The sequence below is a fragment of the Phasianus colchicus genome, chromosome 1, assembly GCF_987193195.1.
Source record: "Phasianus colchicus chromosome 1, bPhaCol1.hap1.1, whole genome shotgun sequence".
NCBI lineage: Eukaryota > Metazoa > Chordata > Aves > Galliformes > Phasianidae > Phasianus > Phasianus colchicus.
The window spans coordinates 190,225,911-190,236,639 of NC_143436.1; the positions used below are offsets into that span (position 1 = coordinate 190,225,911).

The 10,729-nt window shown below is 47.1% G+C and overlaps 1 protein-coding gene across 2 annotated transcripts in view; it reads left to right on the forward strand.

Moving 5' to 3' along the window:
- ME3 (malic enzyme 3) overlaps positions 1 to 8,721 on the forward strand; it is a 116,043-nt gene extending 107,322 nt beyond the window's left edge. For both annotated transcript variants that reach the window (XM_090134079.1, XM_031612448.2), the window contains exons 8-14: positions 3,758 to 3,855; positions 4,521 to 4,634; positions 5,185 to 5,290; positions 5,797 to 5,939; positions 6,804 to 6,977; positions 7,586 to 7,684; positions 8,452 to 8,721. In XM_090134079.1, coding sequence (XP_089990205.1) covers positions 3,758 to 3,855; positions 4,521 to 4,634; positions 5,185 to 5,290; positions 5,797 to 5,939; positions 6,804 to 6,977; positions 7,586 to 7,684; positions 8,452 to 8,613 — 896 coding nt within the window. In that variant the 3' untranslated portion in view covers positions 8,614 to 8,721. The remainder of the gene's footprint in view (positions 1 to 3,757; positions 3,856 to 4,520; positions 4,635 to 5,184; positions 5,291 to 5,796; positions 5,940 to 6,803; positions 6,978 to 7,585; positions 7,685 to 8,451) is intronic.
- The last annotated feature ends 2,008 nt before the right edge of the window (positions 8,722 to 10,729 follow it).

The following is a 10,729-nucleotide window of genomic DNA, read 5'->3' on the forward strand; positions in this document are numbered from 1 at the left end:
CCCTGATGCCTTGGCATCAGCACTTGGCAGCACTTTTCTCATTGCACCTGTGCCACTTCAGTATGCTGCCCCTGCTCTGGAGGCAGGATAACATCACCAGGTGCTTCTGCCTTTTCCATCTCTGCTAAGCTGCGGAGCAAATCCTTTCCCTCCAATTTGCTCCAGTGCAGCTCCACTGACATCTATAGGGCTAGTTCTGCCTTACACTAGAACAAGCAGAAAATCAGCCTCAGCAGAGGGGCTCTTTAATGTTTACAATATTCTCAGCATGCCTGAGTGTCAGAGATAAATTCCCACTGTGAAAGCCATTTTCCTGAATGCACTACAGTTTCAGATGCTCTTTCCTTTGCTGGCCCTGTTTGTCTGGAGTCCCCAGAAAGATTCCTGAGGTCTGCTTGCTAGTCTGTGATACAATGCAGATCACCCACTGAGCCTCACACAGACGGGATGCTTTGTGAGCATTTTCCTCTGTGTGCCCTTCTCTATCTCACATCACATACAGACCAGCCAAACTGGCTCTTGCTAATTACATGAGGAAGCAGTTTTCTGCAATAGCAGCATTCAATTTTTTTGGAAAACAGATCGACTGATGTGTTGAAGGGTACTTGGTTTTCTCTTGCCACAACTTGTAGTGATGGAGGGGTTTTTTTCCACATCTCGCTTTGTGGTCTATTTGGAATTGAAGCACTGTGATTGCTTGGATATTAGGAAACATTTCTTCTCAGAAAGAGTGGTAAGGCATTGGCACAGGCTGCCTGGGGAGGTGGTGGAGCTCCTGGAGAGGTTTAAGATATGTGGAGATGTGGGCACAGTGGGGATGGGCTGATAGTTGGACTACATGATCTTAGAGGTCTTTTCCAACCTTAATGATTCAGTGATTCTATGATTAGCCAACTCCTTATGCAAACCAGCTGTGCACTCTCCTGCATAGAGATGCTTCTATTGTTACATACTCAGAAATTGTAATTATCAAAGACAAATATTGAGCTGAGGCCAAGGTACTTTGTTACTTAAGTAATGGGACTGAGATGCAGTTTGGAAGATGTGGAAGGACTGGAAGCACAATGTGGGGAGAGAGAGGGAGGATTAGGAAGAGCAGAGCTGAGGAGAGCCCTGCTGTTGGTCTCTCTGCAGTGTATGCATAGGGGACAAGCAAAGGCACACCCTGTCCCACCAGGTTCTGCTCTGCAAAGCACACAGCTGAAGCAGTGTCTTTGCTTCTCAAATCCCTGCACGTAGCACCTTTACAAGGACACTTTACTGTGAGGGTGGTGAGGCACTGGAACAGGTTGCCCAGTGAGTTGTGGATGCCTCCTCCCTGGAAGCATTCAAGGCCAGGCTGGATGGGGCTGTGAGCATCCTGGTCTAGAGGGGGGTGTCCCTGCCTATAGCAGGGAGTTGGAACTACATGATCTTAAAGATCCCTTCCAACCCAAAGCATTCTGTGATTGTTTGACACAGAGCACCTTTCCTGGAAGTTCCACCAACATTTTCCTGCTGTTTAAATGGTTTTGCCAATACCATAAGTCCCTTCTCAGCAATCACAGATTAGAAAGCAATTTTCCCTGTTTCAGAACCAAGAGAAACAAAATATTTCTCCAGTTATGCTTCTTTCTTTTAAATGCTTTCCAGGCATCTGTTGCTGTTCATGCTTTGACCTGACACATTGCTGCATTCTGATTGTTCCACTCTTGGACTTTTTCCTCTGATCACCCACACGGCAATTTGGGGATTTCTGTTCAAAGTGAGCCCGGGACATAGTGTATGAGCATGCATGAGTGTGTGCATAGGTGTTCACATCCTCATAGATATCTCAAGCTTGATATTGCTAAGAACTGTAGGACCCTGATGTCTCCCCTCTTCTTTGCTGTTCAGCCTGCCAGAGTGGGTTATCTTGTCTCTGAAAACAGTGGGGACGCAGACACTGCTGGGATGCACTTAGTGAAGCATTGGCACAGGTTGCCCAAAGAGGTGGTGGATGCACCATCCTTGGAGACAGCCAAGGTCAGGCTGGATGGGGCTCTGAGCGCCTGATGGAGCTGTAGGTGTCCCTGTTCATTGCAGGGGGTTGGACTATATGACCTTTAAGGGTCCCTTCCAACCCAAATGATTCTGAGACTTCATCAGACTTCAGGTCTGCTTTAGCATGGGTCCTGTTTCTCCAAGGAGCCCCACCCCTAGCAGTGGCACGGCAGAAGCTGAGCATTTCTGCTGATGGCAGACCCTCCAAAATCTGGAGAATGAGCATGGAGACACCCAGAAAAAAAGCAAAATCTAAGAACTATGCCATTATCTGTTGTTCCTATCAATTCCTTGGCTGCTCACTGTTTTCTCCTGCAATCTTTCTACTCAGATGGCACGGCATTTTGCCAGGCGGATATGTCACTGTACATATGGCTTAATGAGGCAGGGAAAGCAAGAGGAAATTCCTCGTGTACATCCTTCAGTTGTCTGAGTTGGCAATCGTTAATACTGAAGCAGCAGAACACTCTGTGACAGCTTCCCTCCCCATCATCTCCTTTTTTTTTAAGTGGACCCAGCTGGTCTAAGCCTGGAAACAAACTGTTTTCTGAGCTAATGAAAGGACCTCATCCTTAGTGCTGAAGCAAGTTTCAGTGAAAGAGGTTTAAGAAACCACAATCTGTAACATTAAACCACCAGATTAGTCCATTGTATGTCTGAGGCATGGATGCTTGCAATGCCCTCACAAATGAGATACAATGCTGCTGCCATTCTGCACCTGGGTGCCTGTGTGTGGCACCATGGTGCCATCGTTTGCTACAAGGATGTGGCCACTGCCACCTCTACTAAAGCAGAGTCACTGTTAGGTAGCAGCGATGCTCCTTTTTGGAGAACTGAACTCATCTGAGCTATAAAAGCAAAACTTTGGTGAGATGATGGTACCGACAAAAACTTCTAGATTTTCTGCGCAGCTTAATGCAAAGTTACTCGTGTCCATAGAAATTACTCCTCCTCCAGAATAACTGTGCTCCCACTAGGTTTTGTGTTTACATGGAGATAATGAGAGAGAATAGCATTCCCCACTGCCTGACATAGCAGTAGGTTTGCTGCTGCAGCTGTGGCACTAAAGAAAAGGAGCAGGTAGAGCTCGTTTTCTCGAATCTCAACAGATGCAGCAGCACCATCTGCTGGTTTCACTGCTCACGGTCTTGCTTTGCTCCTGAGCTGCTCTCCTTTTGCTCCCAGGCTGCTGGCTGGTTAAAAACCTGATTAAATGGCCAGGATAATAGGAAAGGAAACGCTGGAAGACTGGTGAAAGCAGGTTTTGTAGCCTAAAAGGCACCAGCAGTGCCTGAAGTCTCACTAGTTTGTGCCTTACTTGAATTCTTGTTGTGCCTTCACCTGGGATAGGACATTAGACACGTGAACACTACTTGGAAATACTAATTCTCAGAAGACATCTGCAAGGCAGGAGAATACTGGTTTCCCAGAGTCAAAGAGATGCTGAGTCTCAGATAGAAAATAATGCCAAACACCCAAAGATTTAAGAGCACAGTTCCTTCCACAAGGTTTCTAACAGCTAACAGTATCATCTTGGAGGTGTTCAAAGCCAGGCTGGATGGGGCCCTGGGCAGCCTGGACTGGTATTAAATGTGGAGGTTGGTGGCCCTGCCTGATTGATGTTGGAGCTTGATGATCCTTGAGGTCCCTTCCAACTCAAGCCATTCTATGATTCTATCAGTAGGATGGGGAATCCCTTTGTCAAGATGACCCTCACAGTGTTTTCTCTTTTCAGGCACTGCTTCTGTTGCAGTCGCTGGCCTCTTTGCAGCTTTAAGGATCACAAAGAATAAGCTCTCTGACCACAAGTTTGTCTTCCAGGGAGCTGGAGAGGTTAGTATGTTCCTGAGTTTGTTCCTAAATACCATCTAAATTAAAATTAAGTGAGAAATAAAGTCAACCAGGGAACATCCTACAAGGTTTGGCTTCCCAAAGACAAAGCACAAAAGCAGGATTTTTGTCACTGGTCAGAAGTGGGCCCACAGGTGGACTTTGCTGCTGCACAGAAGTTGTCAGCATTCAAGTGGCATGGATGCTCCAAGGCTGCCCATGTGTCAATAGGACTTCAAGTACCCCAAAGGAAATCCCTTATGAGGCAACATGAGGCTGGCTTGATCTCTCAGGGTTTGTATTTAAGGTAAACCAGACCCTCTTGAATGACATAGTCAAAAGGAGTTAGACTTAAAGAACTATGAGAACATGACCTCAATTTATGCAGTCAGTTGCATTGCCTCCAGGGCATAAGTCAGAGTGTCTGTCTGGTGCTTTGCACAAAGAGAGAGGAGGAAGAAAAACCTAAAGCTTGGACTGTGCACTTGGTTCAGGTCCTGGCTTGTTTCCCACCTGCAGGCCCGTGGGCAATACGTGCCACTGTACACAGAGCAGAAATTCTCCCTGCTCTAAGCAGTGCTGGGGGATGACCCAACACATCTTTTATTTAAAATCTTCCCCCATAAGATGCTGATACCCCAATGAAATGATTATTTACTGTATTCCAGGCTGCAATGGGCATAGCTCACCTCATCCTCATGGCCATGGAAAAGGAAGGAATTTCACGAGCAGATGCCATCAAAAAAATATGGATGGTGGACTCCAAGGGACTGATAGTCAAGGTAAATTCATCTCCAAAGCTATTCTCCACTTCCTCAGCACCTCCTGCAAGCTAAAGAGAGGCCAGAGCAGGCAGACGCCTTGAATCCTGCTCAGCCCTGGCACAAAAGCTGTGCTTTCACTGGTGTCAGCAGAGCTACTCCTGCTAAGAGAGCTGGTAACAGCACAAGACTGGCTGTCCCAAAGGCAGCACTTTGGTATGGACCCCTGAAGTTGTAAGATGATGTCTCAGTAGCATTGATCACAAGTAACACTGGAAGTTGTGCATGTCACTTATATGGGACATCACAACAGCTTGGTGATCCAGCCTGGACCAGCCCTGCTCTGCCCTCCCTGGCTCCTCATAGAATCATTAAGGTTGGAAAAGACCACTAAGATCATACTGTCCAACCATCAACCCATCACTACCATACCCACTAACCCACGTCCTTGGGGCACCTGCCCCCATCCATGCTTAGAAGGGCAGGAAGGTGAAATGAACTGGTGAGTTACTCCATTATCTTTCTACCTATTGCCAGTGCCCTAAAGTTCAATTCCTTTTTTCTCTCGCAGGGCAGGAGCCACCTGAACCATGAGAAAGAAATGTTTGCCCAGGACCATCCCAGTGTGAACACACTAGAAGAGGTTGTGCAGAAAGTGAAGCCGACAGCAATTATAGGTGGAGTTCCCTTAACACAACCTTTTCGTGTCCATTCAATTTTTAGGAGAGTTCCTGTCTTTCTTCCAGGGCCTCCTTTTGTTCTCAGAGTCAAAATGCAATGAGTTTCTTTTGCCCATTACTGAATTCTCTACATCATTCCCTTCAGCCAAGGATGGAGCCCTCCCAGATGGGCTGCAAATGGAAGTGCCACTGCATCAGAATCTGGGGCCCAGGCAAGCAGGGCAGGACGAGGACAGCAGGCAGCTCAGGCAGGACTTTGTGAGGCAAAGCACTGAGCCCAAGCACTGACCCCACCTCCCTACCTGGAGGAGCAAAGGGGCTTCAGTTTGAGACAGGTTTTTAATTTCTTGAGAACATAACAAAGAAACATTTGCACCTGCATCTCTAGAAATGGATCCTGGCTCTCTCCCATGGTTCATTTAGTGACAAGAGGCATTCAAGAGGGATCAGTCCAATGCTCTGATGTCAGAAAGCACCAGCTCACTCTGCTGCTGTTGTTTTAGGTGTCGCAGCCATTGCAGGAGCTTTCACTGAGAAGATTTTGAAGGACATGGCAGCTTTCAACGAGAGGCCCATCGTGTTTGCCCTGAGCAACCCCACGAGTAAAGCAGAGTGCACAGCAGAGCAGTGCTATCACCTCACTGAGGTACCAGGTCTCAGCACAGGGAGGATGGGTTGCTCCAGGCATGCTGCTGATATGGCCGTAGCAAGGAGACCATAGGGGGCATGGTGGGAGGACAAGTGGCAGAAGGTATAAGGGGAACAAAGAGAGTTCAAGCTGGTCATAAAGAAAAATGTTCACATTGTGAGGAGGAGGAGCAAGGGGCAGAGAATTCATGTAGTCTTTGTCCTTGCAGATTTTCAAGTCCAGACTGGATAAAGCCCTGAGAACTGTTCCAACCTCACAGCTGACCCTGCCATGAGTTTGGACTATAGATATCCTTAGTGTCCCTACCAGCCTGAATTACATTGTGAGCCTATACATCGTGAGCTGTCTGAGATGCCCTCGTCCCCCAGACTACTGTCCCCTGCACTTTGCCACCTTATCTGTTTGTATAACAGCTCGTTCAGCCAACTCATGCTCAGTAGCACTGAAGAACTGTCACAAGAATTGATTTTGGGTGAGAGAGAAGGCCTCGTCTCATTCTCCCTTATGCCCCCACTGCCACGTGCTGCTTCTTTGTCTCAGTGATGCTGGCTGGAGTAGTTACACACCCCCCAGATCTTCACCCCATACATAAGTCCCTTTACTCCATAGATGGTTGATAGCAATAGGAACAAAGATGCTTTCTCAGCACTTTCTCAGCAACTGCAGAGCACTTGCAGTTGGGCAGTGCTCAGTGCTCAGTGGCCTTGTTCATGACTTTATGTGTGACCAAACCTTCCTAAGTATCAACGGCAGGGGATGGTTTTCCTAGAGATTTATCTACCTGATATACACCATGAAGAGCAGCAGAAATATAAAATGGCTCTTCTGAATTTTCATGCCTCTCTCTCTCTGTTTGTTCAGGGCCGGGGTATATTTGCCAGTGGGAGTCCATTCTCAAAGGTTACCCTGCCTAATGGTCAGACCTTCTTCCCTGGCCAAGGAAACAACGCCTACGTCTTCCCAGGAGTGGCGCTGGGAGTCATAGCCTGTGGAGTCCGGCACATCTCTGATGACATCTTCCTCATCACAGCACAGGTTTCCAACGGGCTAATGATCACTTTTTAAAAAAGCTATAGGGGGCACATGCACCTACTTGAAGCAGTTTGAGAAATTGGCTTGGGGAAATTGCACAGCATCAGAAAAGCCATGGCTGTTCCTAGTTGCAAAAAAAGTTCATGCTTCCTTGTGTCTTGCATCTACAGGAGTGACAATAAGATACCCCTCATTCCATCATCCACACGCCATCCCCACAGCTGCTCCCCTTTTTAGGAGCTTTACCCAGGGAATCTCCTCTTTGAAGATCTCCAGAAGCCACTGGGACACAGTCCTGGCCAGTCTGCCCTGGGTATCCCTGCTGGAGCAGGGGTTGGAGCAGATGTCCTCCACAGACCCCTTTTCTGATCTCAATCATTCTGTGATTCTGTTTATTACCTGCCCAGGCACAGCATTTCCACCATCCTGAGCTCCAGTTTTAAGTCTACACCGAAGTGCATAAACACATATTTTGAATAGTTTTGCAGGTTGTGTTAAGAACTAACCCCAGCTCCTTTGCTGCTTAGGTTTCAACCACGTATCGTACAATCCTAGCAAAAGTGGCACATGCTTGAGACCATCTCTATAAACTGCCTTCCTCTTGTTTCTAGTCTATTGCTGCTGAGGTGACAGAGCAGAATCTTGCAGAGGGAAGACTCTATCCCCCCTTGAACAGCATCAGAGAGGTATCTTTCAAAATCGCTGTCAAAGTAAGTGCTCGTTTATTTTCACTATGATAAGGAGGGCAGGACCAGCCCTGGCATTGTTCTTGTTTTGTGTTTCTTAAATCCATCTTATTGTGTAACCTAAAGCAATGTTTCTCGGGAATTCTTCCAGACAGAATTACTGCTTTGATCTCTTCTTTCATTAAAGCCCACATTTGAAAATTAACTCTTGATTCTGGATGCCTCACAGCTCTCAAATATCTCCTTCTTTGCTTGGAGCTGTGAGACTTCTCAGCACATGAAAAATCAGGTTTAGGATTGACGTCAAACATGAAGCAAATTGCCTGAAGATTCTGGCAACTCCTTTTGAATCTGATAGAGACCTAAGCACCTAAATATTATTTCAGATCTAGGCTTGTTATCTAATGATGGGATTTATGCTCTGTGTACATCAAATTTATAACTCTCATTCAGGGGACACCCACTGAGAATCACATTGGCCTGCTAAGAGTTGCTAAGAGTTGCTAAGAGTTATAATATGCATATTATAACTTGGGAGCTTAAGAGTACAAGTGGAGGTGGTTAAAGAGTTGCTCACCTTCCTCAATTGCACAACACAGGAGCTGCAAGCAGCTTGCATTCCCAAGGGATGAAGTACAGCCAGCTTGGGGGTCAGAAAAATAATAAGCAAAACGGGATATGATTTTGAAGGGGGAAAAAAAATAAAGTTGGATGATAATGTGTCAGTGTTATTTCATCTTCATAATGTGTCAGTGTTATTTCATCAGCTCACGTTGCTTGTCTTTTTGCAGATTGTTAACTGGGCCTACAAGCATGGTCTTGCTTCTTGGTACCCTGAGCCAGCAGACAAAGAAGCCTTTGTGAAACAGCTTGTTTATAGTCCTGATTACGATTCCTTCGTTATGGATGATTACATGTGGCCTGCTGCAGCCATGCAGACACAAGATGTATAAGTTGTTGTGAGAACTGCTTCCTCATTTTTTCCATTGGTTCCCATGGTCCAGATCATTGATGATATAAATGAATATTAGGCTTGCGGAATTATAAAAATAATTGAATCAAAGTACTTTTTTTTTTTTTTAATTATTATTTGCCACTGCTTTTTCTTTGTGGGAGCATATCAAGAGGGGGCAAAATAGAGTCCACACTGGGAAGTCAGTAACCTGAGGAGAGAGAGAGGCTATGCTTCCAGTCCATCCCAGTCTGCACTGCAGCTTTTGCCATCATTTAAGCCCCACAGACACCATGAATATTGGTGTTCTCTCTCCAGATTTGTAAATCTGTAGTCATGTGGCTCATTTCCTAAACAAGAGATGCTCGATGACTTCTTATCAAGAAGAAGGATCTCATAGAGCACTGCTGTATCTTCCAGAACTTTGGTCAGCCAGGAACGATGTCACCATCTGTGGTCAGTCAACCCCAGCAGATGATCCACACAACTGCTCACCTACTCCCTTGCAGTGGAGTGGGTGAGAGAATCAGATGGGTAACAGTGAGAAAAGTTGCAGGTTGATAAGGCAATTCTATAGGTACAGCAACAGCTGTGTGTACAGGCACAGCCAGGAGCCAGCTCTTGTGTGTTCCTTGTTCTCTCATTGCCTTCCTCTATCCCTGCTGCTCCCATCTTCTCCATACTGTACCCAGAGTGTCTGAGGGACCCTTCCCCTCCGGCTCCTCCAAGTGCCAGCCAGGCAGCCAGGGGCTGCAGCACCAAACCTGTGTCCTTGGGAAAGATGACACAGCCAGAAATACTCTGTGAGAAGGTATTTTTCTGCCAGTTGTGGCTGAATCCATGGTCCTTGGCCTCTGCAAGAGGGCAGCCCTGGGTGAGAGCATGGCCAGGACGGGATTCTCTTGCCAGCAAAGGCAACAAGTTGTTGGGCTGCCCAGGCAGAAAACTTCCCACTGGTAGAGCTTGCTGGCCTTAGCATTAACCCATCCTTAGAAGCAGCAGAAGCTGCTCAGTGAGCACCTTCACCTGGTAAATCCCTGCCTAATCTGAAAAAATGATTCTCTGAAGCCTCTTCAACCACTGCCCGAAGCAATCTGCGGGCTCAGGTGCCCTGGGAACAGTAAGGATTCTGTCCAAACTCCAGGCCTAAGCCATCCCCTCAAGGAGCCTCCTGCTATCCCACCTCATTTGGACATTACAGCTGCCCAAATTCTTAGCAAGTGTCTGAGCCCTGGGGCCAGAGACCTGTCCCCAGAGGCCACATGCCTGACTGCCAGAGCCACGAGCAGAGGGGTGATCATGGAAAAGAAAACCCTTCTTGGTCCAGCAGAAGTCCATAACTACCAGCATAGGCAGACCCAATTTTGTCTCCTGCTGGCAGAAGGCACTGTTTCCCTGTGCCCTGCTAGGCCCCATCCTGTCAGAGAATCAAAGAACCATAGGAGTGGTTTGGGTTGGAAGGAACCTTAAAGCTCCATCCCCGTGCTGTGGGCTGGTTGCCACCCACCAGATCAGGTTGGCCAGGACCCATCCAACCTGGTCTTCCCTTCTCTAGGCTGAAGAAGCCCAGCTCCATCAATCTTTTCTCACAGGAGAGGTTCTCCAGCCCTCTGGATTTGATGATCTCTGGAGGTCCCTTCCAACCCCAACAATTCTGTGATTCTGGACCTGCTGTGACAGCAGGTTTATGCCTAAGGGATTGCATGTACACAGTCAATCTAAGATGTGATCTTAGCAAAGCTAACAAGATTTACAATCAGTCTAAGATGTGATCTCTGTGAATTAGTCACTCATTGAGGATCTGTATCAGCAAGGCATCATGGCATTAAGGTTTAAGCATCTCTGCACAGGTGCAACCTCAAGAGGCATCCCTGCTCATGGGGAAATGCTATCATGCAACTCACTGCCAGCTCAGGGGCCTCCTGGGCTGCTCATTGTTTATAGGATAAGGTAACTGACTCATAGTCATACTTGGTTTTTAGGTGAGTGCTCAGTTGGTTCCCAGCTGTTGAAACAGGTGTCTGCTGAGTTCTTTCAGCTCCCCAGTCTGAGGCAGATTTGTGGCTGTGATCTGTCTTTGTGAGAGCATTATCAGTACTGTTGCTGTGTCTCGGTGC